Source organism: Dunckerocampus dactyliophorus, chromosome 3, assembly GCF_027744805.1.
Source record: "Dunckerocampus dactyliophorus isolate RoL2022-P2 chromosome 3, RoL_Ddac_1.1, whole genome shotgun sequence".
Taxonomy (NCBI): Eukaryota; Metazoa; Chordata; class Actinopteri; order Syngnathiformes; family Syngnathidae; genus Dunckerocampus; species Dunckerocampus dactyliophorus.
Genome location: NC_072821.1, coordinates 25,788,885 through 25,807,778, shown reverse-complemented (window position 1 = coordinate 25,807,778; position 18,894 = coordinate 25,788,885). Strand labels below are relative to the sequence as shown.

Sequence of the window (18,894 nt, the reverse complement as noted above, 5' to 3'; positions counted from 1 at the left end):
AGACATACAGTATTAAGTGCTGCGGTCAGCACTAATGAGAAATATCCTGGCCATGATATCATTTTTGCAGATTTGATTGTGCCCTGACTCCTTAAACAGAGCTCCTCCATTGTCCTCACCATTGTGCAATACTCCCCGTGCTTGTAATTATATAAACACGGCATCAGTTTTCCCATCCGGCTCCAATAGCCCAGGATGTATTGCATCCACACAATGGGCCTCAGTTTGAAGAGTAGGAGTTCAGCATTTTTATGCCATGATGAGCCCCTGCAAATATGGACAACTTGGGCACTTGCTCCTTTTAGCTTTTATTGAAGCTTTGGTTCTGCTCAAGTGATGATTTATCAAGCTCGTTCAATGTCTTGAGTGTATTTTATTTCAGCAAGTCCACAAGGTTGTAATGACTCAAATTTAGCCAAGCGTTTTACTGGAAAAAATACATTAGAAATCATTATTTTTACGTCATCTGCAATTGATTTTGATTACTTAAATGGAGCCTAACTTACATTTCCAGCTTTTCAGACTTATTATATGTTTAAAATGATATTCTACATGATGTGGAAGTTTCATATCATGAGGTTGGTGTGACTTTTAAGTTATCCCTGGTTTTACTTTTTATGCCACTCCTAAATCTCGTGAAAGGTCAATATGAGAACTTCATGAAATTTCTAGGAGAGTTTGTGAATATTTCACGTCACAATTTTAGGAAGTCCATGTATGACAGCTTGCCGCTTGTCCACCAGTAGCCGGCAACCCCTGCTCAGTACCGTTTGTCACTTTTTCTTAAAAATGGTAGCCAGAAAGTGTGGATGGCTAGAGCACATCGACCGCTGATCAATCGCAACAGAGTAGGTGCGATCAGGGGAGCAGGCTGCAGAATCCGAGAGTTTTGGCTTACAGGAGAAGAATACAGATTTAAACTGTACACAACCTTGGGATTTATGAGTATTTTATTAAAATAAACTTACTATGCCCCAATATAATTTTAAAAGCCCCTAAAATGAGTAGGATAGGGCCCTTTAACATTTGGATTACAACAGTTTACGGTTGAATAAACAGTTTCCTTCATCGTTTGTGCCCCCCTTAGGATTTTGTCCAACACTTCTCTGTGCTGCTCCCAGAGAGCACCAGGACTACCGGAGAGGGCATCCAGCACTGGCTGGACCAGCTGGACCTGGCACCAGATGGCTATCAAGTTGGCAAGACTATGGTATTTATTACTTTTCCTCCTGTTACCTTTTATTCTGAAACAGTGCTTCTCATAGGGTTTTATCTTACGTGAAGAAATAGATCGGTGCGATTTAATAAGGAAGCTATAGGAAAAACACTGCATCTCCTTTGTGATAATTGCTACAATGCAAATTGATTACATTTTGATGAAAAACGTTGGTAATGCAGTTGTAGTATCTCATTCAGTAAGAATAAGTACAGTTAAGCCGTATGCTAATATGTCAATCATGCCGTCATGCCTGTTGTGCCTTTTAAGGGTCTGGATGCTGCCATCACCGAAAAAAAACACTGATTTAGTGACATGACGAAAATATAATGTTGAGCCTAATATTACTTGATTCACTTTAAGGATATAATGAAGACTGTCCTATATTTGGAGTCTTCAACATGAAGGAGGGAGGGTCATGGCTTGGGGATGCTGTCTATATAATTAGAAGTTCATACCTGACATTTTTTGTGGCCATGTGTCAGAGATAGCTGATGTGTGTGTATGTGTGCTTGCTCATGACTGTTGGCAGGATGTTTGGGGGAGTGTGGGTTTATATCGCCAACCTCAGTCTTCATGATGCCACTGTTACCGTGTTCTGACTACGCGGTGATCCCTCCTCATAGGTGTTTCTGCGGGAGTCAGAGCGTCAGCAGCTGCAGGCCATCCTCCATGGTGAAGTTCTCAGGCTCATCATCATGCTGCAACAAAGATTTAGAGCCCGACTGGAGAGAAAGCAGTTCATTAGAATGAGAGAAGCGGCAATCTGCATCCAGGTACACTTCTTTCGGCTTCGCTTGGTGGTTCTTCTTCTTTATGTTGCTTGTAATGTTTTTTTTCAGTGGTGATGCACTGTCATCCAGGTAGTGATTATACAGGTGTGGCTAACTGCCATTTTAGGATATTTCACCTGTCATAAAAGAAAATAACTATTTTTCCACCACTGCTTCTGTAAGTATTACACACATTCCCAATGTATTAATTTCAAGAAAATTGGTGATATAAAACTATTCTTATATTATTGCAGTTTTTCTTTTTTTTTTTTAAATCACTGAAAAGATTTTATGTTCATTTGTTGGTTTGTTGGAAAAAAAAGTTAGTTGCAATTGCCATTAATCACTAGGACAAGACTAGAAAGACAACCATTGCTAACGACCAACAGTCAAATGTAGAGGAAGATGATGTAGAAGAGTACCAGGTAGTCCCCATGAGATAATAATGTTGTTAAATGACATGAGGAAGCAGAACACAGAGGTTGGCGAGAAGCTAAATGACATGAAAAAGCTAAACAACAAAGTAAATAAGGAGCATGTAGGTTTTCGATGCTCAAGAGAAAAAGTGGATGCTGTAAGTTGGAGTTGGAGTAAAGCACACACATGAGCGATGCTATTCTGACTGGACTTCACATTACACACAGTCCTTATGTCGGGGCAGCAGATAACAAGGGGGAGTAAATCACAAAAATCGCAAAACAGCGCTGCTAAAACAGAGAAGTTAAGCTGAAAGGAATAAACATCTACACCAATGAGCATCTGACACGACCTATGGAAGCAGGAAGAAAATCAAGGCGCTTAGAGCACTTCAACCTGAACAGTCCAATTGCGATCGATTCAGTGCCCTGAGAATACAGTAACCTTGCTGAATGACAATATTAACAGGCACAGTCGAGCGCCAACTGCAAAATCTACATCAAGTTAAATGGACAACCGCAAGAAGCCGAAGTGCTTGTTGGCAAGGACATCGAGGAACTGGACACATATAACACTCCAATAACAACACTACAGTAATGACATAAATTGGGACTAGGGATGGGACTTAGTATGATTTTTATGATTCTGATTCTATTTTCAATTCTGTTTCAATTTTCTTAGCGATTCTCAATTGGAAAAAAGGGGAAAAAAAACATTTGATTAGCATCACCTTTGTTTCAAACTGGAAGTTATAAGGTAATCGAATCACTGGGAACCGGTTCTCAATAAGAACTGTTTTTTTATTCTCGTCCCTAATTAGGACAGAATTGTATTTTTAATTATGTATGCCAGTTTCAACATCAAGCAATATAGTTCATTCATTGATGAAGTTATTGCTTGTTCTGTATCCAGAATTTATTCATGAATCGTATGTTTGTCCAATTATTTTTACTCCAGTATTTACCCATGCATTCATCATAATCTCTTTTACTTATTTTTTCATTATTTTTAATCTTAATTTTTAGCTTTATTTTTTGAACATCTTTTGTTTTCTGTTTTTTTCTTTATTGTTGCAAAATATATATTCTATTTTTTTATTTACCTTATTTTGTTTGTTTTTTCAATACTTTTTTCATGTCTTCTTTTCTTTCCTTCATCACTGAATAAGTTGACGATTGCTACACATTCTTTATTCTTTTCACTGCCTGTTAGAAAATTGTGACACAAACACATGAACTAAACCAAATTTTGGATGACAAAATATAAACAAATGAATTAACTTTTCGTGTCAACATGTTAAAAATACGGTGTGAATGAATTATCAGTAATGACATGGACAAGGGGTACGATTAAAAAAGGTCTGTTTCTTTCATCTTTTTTGTGTAAATGTAATTATGTGATGTAACCCAAAAATATATTTTCTTTATTGTTGCAGTCTTGATAAAATGAAGGATATTCATTAACATCACGCTCATGTATAATCTTTTCACTTTCTGAAACTTTTAGAAATGGTGGAGATTGTATCGACCCATAGAAGATGAGGAAGAGCAAATTAACCAGAATGCCCATGAGGAGGCAGCATTGTGCCTGCAATCCCACTGGCGAGGGTACCGTGAACGTCAGAAGTTCAGGTTGTGGAAAGAGGCAGCACTGGTGCTTCAGAGGGCGTGGCGACAGTGGCTCTGTCGGCGCTGCACAGCAACTGTGGTCATTCAGACAGCCTGGCGCTGTCATCGAGCCAGAGAAGCCTATTTGCATCTTTATGCTGCTGTGGTGCAACTACAGGCTTTAAGCCGAGGCTACCTCGCACGAGAGTGGTAAGCCATACTACAAATGTGAAAGCCATGTTTAATTATTTGTACAAAAGCACCTTCACCTGTGTTGTAATAGTGGGCATAAGTCCAAACAACATAACAAACAAAATCAGACCGATGTTACTTTGAACAAGTCCTTACGCAAACAAGTCAAAGCACCTCTACATACAGTTGATCTCTTTAGCTTTATTAGCTCTACAACACTAGTGAAAACATTTCCAGTTGAATACACTGACCTTGTGCTAAAATTGTTAGCACAAACTGGTATATTGGACCCAATTTTTGTATGAGCTGAAACTGTACCTATGCAATTTCAATCAACAGTTTCAGAGAATTGAGAGAACAGAAGTTGAGGGAGAGGAAAGAGCAACAGGAGAAACTGCTTCAGCGACAGAATGGACAGACAAGTTTTTTGTCAGAGGAGGACCCCCCTGAGAGAGTCACAGGTTTGGACCGCAGCACCTGTGAGGACCCCTCCTATGAAGAACGGGAAAGGACGCTCAGTATTCTCAGGACCATGGATGGAGAGTTCAAGGTAGAAGAAGTCGGAGGAGAACATGCCAACTCAGAGGCACCTCCCTCTGTTGCTACCTCCACAGTGGTGGTGCGAGAGAAGATCAGACCTGCAGATGAACTCAGCCAGAAAGCCACCCGGGCCAAGAGAGAGAGCCGGCGGATGCGAGAGCTCGAGCAAGCCAAATTCAGCCTGGAGCTCCTCAAAGTTCGTGCCACCTGTGGTGGAAGCTCGCCCCCTTTTGAAGAAAGGTGCTCGTCCTTTGAACTGGTAACCACTCCTCCTCTGTGTTCACCACAGGGCACACCTGACAGCCAGAGCTCCAGAGGCAGCTTTGAGCTTTTAAGTATTGAGGATGCTCCCAAAGCTATGGAGGAGGTGACGGACAGTGAGGACTTGTGCTCCCCCATGGGTTCAGTAGCAGCACTATCAGAGTCAGGTACAGATGCTCTCTCTGTAAGCCCAAAGAAAGAGGAACTGAACAGGGTGCAGACTTCAGATGCTGCTGGTCACCCTGGCAGCCATTATCAGGCACAAACAGAGCTGGTATTCTCCTCCACACATCCGCCCAAACTTGAGAACTACTTCCCGACCTTTTACGTCCCTTCTTGTCAAAGCAGCACTGCCGCTCCCTGCCATCTTACTGGGGAGCCAGTTGAAAATAACACAGATATTGTCTCTACGACCACAATCAAACCTCTTAAAGAACAACATGACTCAACACGTCGGCCAGTGGTGGTGGTCATCAGTATGCAGAAAGAAAGCCCATTAAACCAAGAGCAGAGCGAGCTGGTCGAGGTTCATGACTCTGCATCCCAGGTGCGGGAGTTGAGACAAGCTCCAGCTTCTGTTTCCACTGTCCTACCTCACGCGGACGAAGTCGTCTTGGAGAAGCTGGTGCGGCTGAATGAGGAGAAGAAGGAGAGGCAGCGTAATCGGCAACAACAGAATGAGAGGGAGATGATGGAGCAGATAAGACAACAGAAAGAAGCACTGGAGCGTCAGCGCCTTTTCTTTGCTCAGTATGAGAAAGATATGTTTGAGAAACAGAGGGGAGAGGCTCTGCAGAAGATACAGCAGAGCCGGAAGGGGGAACAAGATGTGGGTGGACCTGCCGCCTCCAGCAGACCACCCAGACCCAGCTCTCTGCTTATTGAGAGAACATCAGGCCTGGTTCCTCATAGCAGAACTCAGTCTGACTCATCAGTCCCATTGGTACACTTTCCACAAGAGGGGAGTATCCACAGCAGTGCTTCTATTACCCAGGTGCCTCCTCCACCTGCTTCTGCCCCCATAGAAAGGTGTAAGGAGAACAAACCTGTTCCTGAAGGCTGGGCGCCCAAACTCACCCTTGAGTCAAAACATGGAGCAACCAGAATGAGAGCTGCCCCCAAGAAGGTGCAGCGTAGTCAGGGATCCACAGTTAGTCTGTCAGGCAAGCCAGGAAACATCTTCTTCTCTCCCAAGGACAAAGTCACTTTTGCCAAGTGAGTATTGACACATTAAACTGCTTTAATTGGGTAAATGCTGACAGTATTAACCAGCATCATAGGCAAGTCTTACTTTGAAGTTCCAACTTGATATCGGTATTCCTCAAAAGTGTAGACATAGTTGCAAATGGTGATTAATCATGATGAATTCATTTGAAAACTTTAATCTGATTAATAATGAATTAAAAGACATCCCTAATTTTAACGCAGTTTTTTTTTCACTATTTGAACTTCAGATTTGATAGTGTTGCCGTCACCAAAGAGATGCCCCAAGCCATTCCTACAGAGGGACCCATATATGTCTCCAGACTGCCTAAAGCCAAAACACGAGATGTAAGCATCTTTTTTAAGATGTTTAGTGTAGCATGTGTCTATTATTAAATTCTCTTCAATTAATGCATGCATGAATGAATGAATGAATGACTAAATGCATTTTGGTGGCATATTTATTTCAATGTTGCATCAAAAGTGGTGTATATCAACTAGGAAAAACAAGGCTATGACAGCAACAAAGGCATTTACCATTCAAACATCATTATCACTTCTGGTAAACTCCAGGTTGGCAGAGCGGGCCAAAAAAAGAAAGCCCGAATGTCACGAACTCGCTCCGACTTTCTCACCCGAGGCCCCATCCTTTCTGTTGGGGCTGATTCAGATGAGGATGATTATGATGGCACCAGCCCCCAACATTCCCCTGTAGCCCTCTCCAAGCAGAGCTCCACAGAGGAAGGCTTAGGAGGCTCCTGTTTCAGTGACTCGGACATGGTAACAGGCACCATTGATGCCAATCCTGGCCCTCTACGCGCTCTTCACATCTGCTTGTCTTCTTCTAACCCCCACAGCACAGAGACCTCTATTTATTCTACTGAGCTTCCACATCTGTTTTAGTCAAATGACTCATTGGAAGACACATTTTGAAATGACCCCCCCCAAAAAATGTGTAATGAAATAGAAACTGTCCTTGAGAAGAAGAAAGCAGCGGTTGTAAAAGGTGTTTGCCTGATTAATCAAAACCTCACATTATCAACTACAAGGTGGAAACTGTCAATTTCTAAAATGTGTTTTCCCAAACCTTCTGCGAAAGCGCTTTTCTAACATAACTTTACCTTTTTCACAGGTTTTGTCTCAGACTCCCAAACAATATTTGCATGTCTGTTTTTCCTCTTTTAAGTATGAGCTCTAGATGTCACACCCTTCCGATTTTTGTAACTTGTTATGACTCGTCTTTATCACTTACACCATTCTCTCTGTCAACACTTGTGTCACTAAAATGTTTTGTGGGCTGTATTGGGAGCTACAGTATTATGCATGATGCAACAAGTACAGCATTAAAACATACTCTAATGCTTCCATCTACTGACGGGCCGTGGTATAGTCGGCACAGAAATGTTTGAGGCAGATGTTTGTCTCAGTATGGCCAAATCATTTTGAACGTTCTCGCACATTATGTTATTCCAGCCCTCATGCTCAGAGGAAAAAAAGAATCTGCACAAAGTTATGTCATCGGGAGATTTGGGTAAAGTGGACTCCTTGCGCAAGAACTCACAGGACGGAAGGTTTGTCTCGATTTTACTAAAAGCAACAAATCAGAATTAATCCGTCACTAATGGAATGCACCGTTTAAACCAAATTATATGTGTCAATCACTTAACAGAGTTCGTGGGAAAATGCGTTTCTGGGGCAAGACCAAGCATAATGAGAAGAAGACCTCTAGAGAGAAGCTGATTTGTGTGGCGGATTCCTTGGATGGAGAGGATGGGGACACTGGGCCATTACTGAGAGAAGGTCATCCACATCTATTTCAGTGCAAAAGTTGTTGGGCGCTGGAATGATGCCTCATGTTTTATGCTGCTTAAAGAAAATGTAGGCATGCCACATGTCACTGACAGAGCTTCTCTTTCGCTGAACAGGTCAAGAAAACATGTCGCCTCGCTGCAGTCCAGATCTGACATTGGAGCGTGGGTACAGAGACTTCAAAGAGAACAAGGAACCTTCTCCCAAAGTGAAGCGACGGCGCAGTGTGAAGATCAGCAGTGTGGCTGTGGAACCCACCCAGTGGCAAAGTGACGCTCTGCAGATCCTCACCTGCACCAATGACTACAGAAGCATGAATGACTTCCTCATGAAGAAGTTAAGGATTCTTAAAGTGTCTTGTTGCACTCTTCTGTAGATGATGAAAATAATTCTGCAAACAGACATTCAAGTGTCAAATTTAACTGTCTTCATGTAGATCAGTGATTTGGACACAGAAGACAGCAAAAAGGACACCTTGGTGGACGTTGTATTCAAAAAAGCATTGAAGGAATTCCGTTTGAACATCTTCAACTCCTATTCCACGGCTCTGGCGGTATGGAGTCTTATGACATTTCAAGCTGTACTTGGGCCGACATGATTCTCTGAATTCTCTCCTTATTCTATCCCAGATGGATGATGGTAAGAGCATCCGCTACAAAGACCTCTATGCTCTGTTTGAGCAAATCCTGGAGAAGACCATGCGACAGGAGCAGAGGGACTGGAGCGAGTCTCCTGTCAAAGTTTGGGTTAACACCTTTAAGGTCTTCTTGGATGAGTTCATGACTGAGTATAAACCTTTGGATAGCACCCTCAGTAAGGTAATGCCACCACAAACTCATCATAATTCTCATCATAATCATAATAATCATAATATTTTTTGGTTAAATATAACACTTCTGAGTATAGTAAGTGTCTGATGTTGGGGGGGAAGCATGCTTATTTTTTTTTCTTTTTTACACAGCAATCTAAACCTGAACGCAAAAAGCGAAGGAAGAAAGATGCTGACATTGTAAGTCTCTTCTTTCTCGTCATCATTTTATGATGCATATCCTAAAACATTCACAGCCTACTACTGCACTTCAATAACAGGAGATCTCTGCATATTTCTCACAAATTCACTGATTTTTTTAATGGAAACATTTTTTATGAGTATGAAAAATCACCAGCATTAGGCCATTTATTGGCAGAAAATCCATCAAATTTTGCCCTACAATGATAAAGCTTGAGTTTGCATCTCAATTACACACAGTAGAGGTCAAAGCCTTATGAATAGCGGCGATCCACTGTATGTAATAAAACATGGAGTGTCTCTTTCCCAATTTGTTCAAAGGAATATTTGTGTGATCGCGGGTACAAGCGGCCGAAATTAGTTTTCTCCGTAGGGTGGCTGGGCTCTCCCTTAGAGATAAGGTGAGAAGCACTGTCATCCGGGAGAGACTCGGAGTACAACCGCTACTCCTCCGCATTGAGAGGAGCCAGATGAGGTGGCTTAGGCATCTGGTCAGGACGCCTCCCGGACGCCTCCCTGGGGAGGTGGGGAGGTGGCAAGTCCGACCGATAGAAGGCCTCGTGGAAGACCCAGGACACGTTGGAGAGACTATGTTTCCCAACTGGCCTGGGAACGCCTCGGGATCCGCCGGGAGGAGCTGGACGAAGTGGCTGGGGAGAGGAAAATCTAGGCCTCCCTGCTTAGGCTGTTGCCCCGCGACCCAATCTCGGATAAGCGGTAGAAGATGGATGGATGGATGGATGGATGGAATATTTGTGTGCCCAGATGTTATTAATGATGTGGGGCCTGGCTCACAATATTTGTTGTAATTCACCCGAAAAGGTGTTTGATGGGTTTAAGGTCAGGTCAGGTAAAGCATAGAACTGTGAAAAATGTGTATATAAAGTTAAGTATGAAGAATGAGGGAAACCGAGAGGCCTAAAAACCCAACCTCTGGTGTGGCCCAGTACTTTTTGTCTATATTGTGTACTGTCATGAAGTTTGAAACCCCAGTTAAACATGTACTTCACTGCCATCTGCAGGTGGAGGAACATAATGGCCACATCTTCAAATCCACCCAGTACAGCATCCCCACATACTGTGAATACTGCTCATCACTCATATGGATGATGGACCGTGCCTGTGTTTGTAAATGTAAGTCCATTCATATCCAGAGAAAAGCGCTGTGTTGCTAGATTTGTTTTGTACACATTGTTGGATTTGTGCAGTTCTAGTGATACATTGTCAAAGCAGTTTATAGCAGTGACTAAATCAAGAATGCTATGTCAGCACTCTTTTTCTGTGACTAAGTCTTGCCACACTGGTCTTATTTTGTTTAAAACAAAAAAAAATCAAAATGCATTCATTATATTTGTCAAATTCAATAGATTGCTACATTGTTCAAATGACATTTTATTTGGTGTGGTGTGGTTTAATTTGTTTCGAAAATACGTACAGGTTACATTGGAATCCACCATGTTTCAATTTACAAGAAAAAGGCTTAAAAAAAAAGGCTTTACTTCCTGTATTCAACATGTTCCATTTACCAAATCTGAAGTAACATAAGACAATGATCAGGATCTATAACAATGTGTTAAAGTAGAGTTCAGGTTTGTAGCTCAATATACTGTATAATTTAACCTTCCCTCCACTCTTATTGTTCCTGTTGATGTATTTCACTTCATATACTTACAGCTCAAAATCCCTGGTTTTCTCAGCATCAGTGCAAGTTTCTAAGATTGCGATTACTTTGAAGGGTTTTAATTGTCTCAGTATTGGTTTATGTTATTGTAATTGTTGACAAAAAGCACTCTGGGAGACACTAAACAGTGCTTTGTCTTGTAAAAACTAAAAACTTTCAGGCCTATGGCTTCGGAGCCTTGACGTGGACTTGCACATCTTTACTTGAGATTTGACTCGAGACTTGAGACTTACTTGAGACTTGCAAAACACTGACTTGCTCCCACCTTTGCTACTTAATTATAACTAACATTTAAGAACATCATATTACTTATGCTCTTATTAAGGTGTTAATCACTGTATTTACACAAATACCCCTATGCTTCATAAATAAACTCCCATGAACTTGCTGTGACACACACAGTGCACCAGCCCTCCCAGCCTTCTCAGTCCTAATCAGATTGTCTTCAACTGAACTCATGGGGTCTGTGGCTCAGTGACTCCAGAATTTGCTCCTTACAATTTATCCTTTCTTCGCACAGCATATTCTCCTCATGCCCGCCAATGCTGTTTTGCTGTCTCTATTTAGTACTTTTCGTGCTGGACTAAACAAAAAAATGAGCAGACGCCGCCTTTCTGTGGATAACTGGAATGATGTGTTTGATTTTTCTCGCTGTGTTTACCCAGTGTGCCGGTACGCTTGCCACAGAAAGTGTTGCCAAAAGACGTCCACCAAATGCAGTAAGAAGGTGAGCCGGCCATATTGTGCACACACTTTGTGTCTTAGAGTCCCATGATTTTAACTGTGATACTGTGGCTTATGTGTTACTGTATGTATGGAATTTTTTGCGAGCTACTATTTTGGTATTAACACTCTTAAATACAATCCTTTTTGGCTTTTTGTTAGGAACATTAGCAAGCATTGTACCGTTATAACGGTAAAATAACGAGTCCGCGAAAGGTGTACCGTGATGGAGCGAGGGAACACTGTATTTGAAATTGGGGGCGACATGCTCAGTGAAAATAATTGAGAAACACTGCTTTATAAGCATTTGATACTTTTGTGTGTCTGAGCAGTTTGACCCAGAGCTTTCACCAAGACAATTTGGTGTTGAAGTGGCCCGTCTTACAAATGATGAGCGAACAGTGCCCCTGGTGGTGGAGAAGCTTATCAACTACATCGAGATGCACGGTCTCTACACTGAGGGAATTTATCGCAAATCGGGCTCCACCAATAAAATTAAAGAACTCAAGCATGGGCTTGACACAGGTAACTTAGGTACCAGTAGATGATATAGTAGATATGTTGGTGGCAAAGAGCTACAGATTGTTCATTGACGTACTTTAACTGTATTGTCTCTATGCTGCTGCAGATGTGGAGAGCATGAACCTGGATGACTACAACATCCATGTGATTGCTAGTGTGTTAAAGCAGTGGCTGCGAGACCTGCCGAGTCCTCTGATGACGTTTGAGTTGTATGAGGAGTTTATACGTGCTATGAGTAAGTGCCCTCCCACTGGACAGTCTGTGTACAAGATACTGTATTACTGTGAGCGCCTGAAAATACAAAAGTGGTTCTGCCTTCTCAGCGTTGCAGGATAGAAAAGAAATTATCAGAGGGGTGTATTCGGTCGTTGACCAGCTAAGCAGAACTCACCTGAATACACTGGAACGGCTCATATTTCATCTTGTCAGGTAATAAAATTTAGATGTTATAAAATGCAACAAACATTTTCATTGATTAGACTTTTAAATGTAACTAACGTTGCAGTATTCTGACACTAAATTCATGCTTTTAGGATTGCTTTGCAAGAGGAAACAAACCGTATGTCAGCTAATGCCTTGGCCATAGTTTTTGCTCCCTGTATCCTGCGCTGTCCGGACACCATTGATCCACTTCAGAGCGTGCAGGACATCAGCAAGACCACAGCGTAAGCAGCCTGTTCCTATACTCAAGTGCTAATACAAGACACAAATATTTAGTTTTTACAAAGGAATACACCCTGCAAATTCGCAGATTTTTGTTTTTTATTTTTCCTCCAAAAATAGTGTTTTTTTCTGCAGAAAACACATCTCATTCATCCTAAGCCAATAATCATGTATAAATACTTAATAGTGCAGGTAGAATGTACAGCATACATGTACCACTTTTAAAAAAGGCCACAATTTTTACACGTTGGTCTTTAAGTGTCACTTGTGGGGTTTTTTATGAAGCATTGCGATTTCACACTTTGTTCAGTGGTCCTTGAATGCACCATAGTTGCTGTGAGACACAAAAGTTAAAAACTTACATCGATCATCTTACATTTTTGTTCATTAGTGGTGGGTAGCTTTACATTTTATACTTAAAAATGTGTTCAATAAGTGTGTGAGGCACATTAAAGTGGGGCGGGGATTTTAATCTAAAGGTAATGTAATCGACAGTCACTCATATTGCAAATGTTGATCCAAAATTGGAGGAGAACATCAATGTCAAACAGGCAGGAGAGTCTGCAGGTGGAGGGAGAGGGGGACCGCGCCATGTGTCTTTCTGGAACGTAACCTACTGTAATGCAAAAACTAAAATCTAAGCAAATGTATTCAGATTACAGTAGATTTTTTTTTTACTAAAATACATTTCTTTTCTTGGTTTATTAGACCAATTTGCTCAAGCAAATTAAGTACTAAAATCTGAGGTGAATTGTTTACAATACGATAATCTGCCAACAGAGCAAGAACATTTAATTTGCCGAAACTGCATATTACTATAAATTCCAGTGTATAAGTCGCACCAGTATACACTTGGTCCCCAACTTACGAACACAATTGGTTCCAGATGACCGTTCTTATGTTGAATTGTTCTTAAGTAGGGGAAAAGGTAATATTAGCAATGATATAGGTACTACATGTACGTGTATACATATACAGTATATGTGTATGTATGTAAATATGAGTTTGGATGCAGTAGTAATATTAAACAAGGATAATTAATGAAAATAAATAAATAAAAATGATATAATAATACGTAATGATAAATGTTATTCACCTTTGAAGAGGAGTGGTCGAGAATACGTCGTCGTGGTGGAGTTGAAGGAGGAGATATTGGAAAAAAAAAGGACAAATTGTCGTCGTCGTTAGACTCTTCTAAAAGAGGTAGTGTTCTGTGGGTGGTGTACAATTAAGCAGGCCTATTAACTCTTCATAAACTTTAATCACACGCTCTGTCTGGGTTGTATAATTTAGTTTACCATTTAGCTTTATCTCCCCAGCGTCTAACGCTGCCTCTTTTGGTCCCACTAGCAGTGTCACAGTGCCCTCTACTGGTCAAGCATGTACAGTAGCAGTATAAATACTGATTGAGCGACTACAAGGCCAAATAAAATAAAATATAGACCAGTCGGCTTGTGTTCGTATCCGCGAATGTTCGCTAGTCGGGTGTTCGTAAGTTGGGGACCTAGTGTATAAGCCGAAACCACAAAATTTAGAGGAAGAACTAGATTTGTTCATATATAAGCCGCACCGGTGTATTTGCCACACGTGTCCAATTCATAAAATGACATTTTGTAGCACGGACAAGTCCTTGAGGACCAGGCAGCTCTTTATTTGACAGGAGCCAATCATGAGCTATGAACAAACTCAAGAGGAGCTTGTCAACCCACTGGAAATTGCAGGAGGTCATTACTCAATATACATAAAAGTCTGACTCACAGTTTCATCTTACAAACAACATTAAACTCATCACACAGCAACTTCACAGCAACTAATCAAACGTTGTACCTCAGAAATATAGAAACATGTACCAATATGAGTTTAATATGAAAGAAATGAACATTTTAAAGTTTTCCCTTGATGCATGCATATTGTTTGAGAAAAACAGGAGCATAGAAAGCATAGGAGCATAGAAAGCATACAAAAATGGGGGAGGTGCTGCAATACTGCTTCAGTCCACCAGAGGGAGCCAGAGGACCCGGAGTCCAAAACCCAGATGGAAGCTGACGTCATTGCAGCTCCCCAATGAATGTGTTGCTCAGACACAATGCCTTATGGGAAAACTTGAAAATGTTGTGTTTTTTTATTTTATTTTAAACTCTTATTGGGACATGTTTGCATATTATGTTTGTATATATGTTTGCCAAAGAAAGACCTATCCTTTCTTCACTGACTCCCAAGCGGCATAGTATTTACACATTTAGTAGTAGTTCTGATGTAAAGGAGATGTCACAAGATTAGAATTTAGCCATAAATTAGATGCACCGCTGTATAAGCAGCAGAGTTCAAAGTTTAAGAAAAAAAGTAGTGACTTACACACCGGAATTTACTGTACTTGTGTCAAGCAAATTTGTCTAACATAGAAAGTGCCTGAAAGTCTTGTTCGTCAAAAATGAGTATGATAATTTCAGATATTTAATCTTGCTTAATCTTCAGTTTATGCCGTGTATTTATTATATTGAACAAGTATTACTGTCCAACTGAGGGGTATTGTTTATGTCTCTCCATAGGTGTGTTGAACTTATCATAGGGGAACAGATGACAAAGTACAGAGTGCGATTGAAGGATATTAATACCCTGGAGTTTGCTGAGAATAAGGCCAAGTGCAGACTAACTTTCCTCCGAAGGTCAATGGTAAGATCCAACTAATGTAATTTGTTACTCATTCTGACTCCTGAAAAACCTTTGATGCCCGTAAAATCCTTTTCCCTAACATGTCCTCCACTTTATCCATAAACCTACATTAATAGCTGTTGAGATTTTTGGGGATAGTGCAAAATATGGTATATAAACACACACCATGGAAATACATTCCTTAACTGCCTCATCCCTTTCTCATCATTCTATTGTGGGTGCACTCACACTGGAGCATTTCAACCGTGCCAGACATGGGTGCAATTCCCACCTCCTTCCCATGTCCACCGCTAGCCCGCACTCACCCTTGAGCTGAAGTCAGTATGAATATTGAAATACTGAAATGACTCATTCGTTATAAATATCAAAACATCTATTGAAAACATTTGTGATTACAAGACTTATTTGAAACTCCTCTAAATGAAAATATATCAGGAAATAGCAGTGTGAGAACACACAGGCCTTGAAACTGCTCTACTGTTTTGAAACAAAGTGAAAATATTTTACCTTCTAACGTCCTTTTTGTTTGTGTATCTCACAGTCAAATGCGACTAAAAAGGTAAAGTGTGTACTGTATTGATCAGTGATGTGCAGTGTGTGTTGTGAGGTGTCTTGTGGTTTTCGGGTTCTGTTTTTGTGCTCAGCTACATTTTACGTGGCTCGCATCCAATATGTAGGAGAGCACTGCCCTTCATCCTGTGCTACGCAACAACTTATAATGCATGAAATATACAGTAGTGTGGTATCTTAGGTAATTTTCAGTGGTCTGAAACACTAAAATGCTTCAGATCATCAAAAAAACGTAAATATTAGTCAATGACAACACAACTGAACACAAAATGCAGTTGTACATTTTTTAAACATTTTATTATTAAGGGAGAAAAGAAATCCAAGCCGACATGGACCTGTTTGGAAAATAAGAAGAATAACTCAATAATAACTGAATAATTTTTAAAGCTTTGGGACTCCAGGGGACCACAGTTACCTCTTTTCCACTGTAGCAAATTCTGGTGTTGGTGCTGGATTAAGTTTGAGGCCGGAGTGGAACCGTGTTGCCTGCGAACTGACTTGACACCAGTTTCATTTTGCATTGTCCTGTGGAGTTGTGTTATTACGTCACAGGGGTTAGACCTGTGACAGGACATTTCAACTCCCTATAGTCCTTGACACTGCACACTATTTACAGGTAAAAATATAAATATAAAGGTGCAAAAAATTAAAAAAATTAAGGTGCAAAATGCAAAACATTGTAACATGAAGATGGCACATTGCAGGCTTCGGGTTTGTGGGGAGCTCGTAGCGACGGGAGGATGGTCCATCTCATCATCATTGACAGAAAGATACAGTTGCACAATAAATGTTACTTCTTACATGACTATAGGTTTACAATGAAACTAGTTTTCTGATGTACGCGCAAATGAGAAGGTGGTTGGCGAGGCTTTCATTCGTTCGACAATAGCAAGCTAGTATGCTAAGGTTAACAGCAGGCTCGTATATACACCCATAGTCGTGCCGTGAACATTAAATTTTAAAAAAACTTACGGGAGTCCATGCATGTCTGACTTGTTCCTGGGTCTTCTTTTGTGATGGCCTCCAGGGTTTTGGTGGATTTTATTTAACCCACCAGCAAGCTGGCACACCGGTGTGGCCCACAACTTTGTCGAGCTCCTCAAAATAAGGCATTACTCTTTTCCGACCACTGCCACTCCTGCCTAGGGCCTGCTTTTGGTCTCTGTAGTGCAGGGGTCACCAACGTTTTTTCTTGCGAGAGCTACTTTTAGAAAATGAAAATGGCCATGAGCTACTCATTTTTGTCGAAATGATTTTCATACCTTATTTCAACCCAAACAAATCAAATATGCTTGTTTTACCAAAACATGCTGGTATCCACAACTCGCATTTTATGTTACAGAATACATTTCTTTGTAGTGTTCTCACATTATTAACTGAAAACCTGAATGAAAAGCAGGCCTGCGGGCACCTCATGTGGTCATGGGGGGCTACCTGGTGCCCGCGGGCACTGTGTTGGTGACCCCTGCTGTAGTCCATCTTTACGTTGTTAAGTTTGTTATTTGTTTGAAAGACCAAACAAAATCCGCAGCAGCCATCTCACCTCTGGTGCATTCCTGTAGCCTATTGCCAGGTTTCTTGTTGCTGTTTCAGATTTGTTTTGCACTTCAAGTGTTCAAATGGACAAAAGACAGATGGTTTCCTCTGATGTCCATGTTTTCTGAGCTTTTTCCATTTTTAGTTTGCAATGCAATGTAATAAAGACGGAGGTCATTTGTGGACTTTTTTCACGAAACTCCGCCCACCTCATTATGCAAACGGTTTGCTCACTCGGCCCAGCAAGCTTTGGAGCCAGAGTTGAGCCAAAAATGACAACTTCAATTCAAACCAATTGTGGAACCATGACAATGGAAAAGAAAAGCTCTGAGGACCAGCTCCAAATAAGCTCCGAACCAGGCACAGCAGAAAAGGGGTAAATGAGACCCATTATCAACAAATGGCGAAAACATGGAGCAGTGGTGAACCTTCCAGGTGTGGCTGGCCCACCAAAATTACCCCAAGAGTGCAGCATTGAATCATCCAAGAGGTCACAAAAGACCCCTCAACAACATCCAAAGAATTGCAGGCGTCACTTCCCTCTGTTGGGGTCAGTGTTCACGACTCCACCATAAGAAAGACACTGTGCAAAAACAGCCTGCATAGCAGAATTCTAAGACGAAAACCACTGCTGAACAAAAAGAACATTAAGGCTTGTCTCAATTTAGGCAGAAAACATCTTGATGATCACCAAGACCTTTGGGAAAATACTCTGTGGTCTGATGAGGCAAAAGTTTAATTTTTTGAAATGTGTGTCCCATTATATCTGGCGTAAAAATAACATCATACCAACAGTAAAATATGGTGGTGGTAGTGTGATGGTCTGGGGCTGTTTTGCTGCTTCAGGACCTGGAAGACTTGTGTGATAAATGGAACCATGAATTCTGCTGTCTACCCAAAAATCTTGAAGGACAATGTCCGGCAATCTGTTTGTGACCTCAAGCTGAAATGAACTTGGGTTCTGCAGCAGGACAATGATCCAAAACACACCAGCAAGTCCACCTCTGAATGTCTGAAGAAAAACATAATGAAGACTTTGGAGTGGCCTAGTCAAAGTTCTGACCTGAATCTTACTGAGATGCTGTGGCATGACCTATAAAAGGCGGTTGCTTCATTCTCGAAATCCCTCCAATGTAGCTGAATTACAACAATTTTGCAATTCTGGGCCAAAATTCCTCCACAGTGCTCATTGCAAGTTATCGCAAACGCTTGATTGCAGTTGTTGCTGATGAGGGTGGCCCAACCAGTTATTAGGTTTAGGAGGCAATCATTTTTTCACACAAGGCAATGTGGGTTTGGATTTTTTTTCTCCCTTAATAATAAAATGTTTCATTTAAAAACTGCATTTTGTGTTGAGTTGTTTGATGATCTGAAACATTTAAGTGTGCCAAACATGCAAAAAAATAAGAAATCAGAAGGGGGGCAATACTTTTTCATGTCACTGTATTGGAGTCTGTGTGAAAACAGCCATGTATTTCTTTTCCTGTGTGAAGACAGCA

The 18,894-nt window shown here is 41.0% G+C and overlaps 1 protein-coding gene across 12 annotated transcripts in view; it reads left to right on the top strand.

Annotated features, from left to right (window-relative positions):
* Positions 1-18,894, top strand: part of myo9aa (myosin IXAa) — a 155,279-nt gene that overhangs the window by 130,803 nt on the left and 5,582 nt on the right. For 9 of the 12 annotated variants that reach the window (XM_054771678.1, XM_054771671.1, XM_054771675.1 and 6 more), the window contains 20 exons: positions 1,088-1,210; positions 1,843-1,992; positions 3,913-4,223; positions 4,545-6,221; positions 6,461-6,557; positions 6,783-6,989; positions 7,683-7,780; positions 7,879-8,009; positions 8,135-8,355; positions 8,455-8,571; positions 8,648-8,836; positions 8,980-9,027; positions 10,050-10,161; positions 11,374-11,435; positions 11,764-11,956; positions 12,060-12,188; positions 12,277-12,382; positions 12,487-12,618; positions 15,166-15,289; positions 15,831-15,848. In XM_054771678.1, coding sequence (XP_054627653.1) covers positions 1,088-1,210; positions 1,843-1,992; positions 3,913-4,223; positions 4,545-6,221; positions 6,461-6,557; positions 6,783-6,989; positions 7,683-7,780; positions 7,879-8,009; positions 8,135-8,355; positions 8,455-8,571; positions 8,648-8,836; positions 8,980-9,027; positions 10,050-10,161; positions 11,374-11,435; positions 11,764-11,956; positions 12,060-12,188; positions 12,277-12,382; positions 12,487-12,618; positions 15,166-15,289; positions 15,831-15,848 — 4,245 coding nt within the window. The remainder of the gene's footprint in view (positions 1-1,087; positions 1,211-1,842; positions 1,993-3,912; positions 4,224-4,544; positions 6,222-6,460; positions 6,558-6,782; positions 6,990-7,682; positions 7,781-7,878; positions 8,010-8,134; positions 8,356-8,454; positions 8,572-8,647; positions 8,837-8,979; positions 9,028-10,049; positions 10,162-11,373; positions 11,436-11,763; positions 11,957-12,059; positions 12,189-12,276; positions 12,383-12,486; positions 12,619-15,165; positions 15,290-15,830; positions 15,849-18,894) is intronic. The other 3 variants (XM_054771676.1, XM_054771682.1, XM_054771681.1) reach the window with 2 other exon arrangements.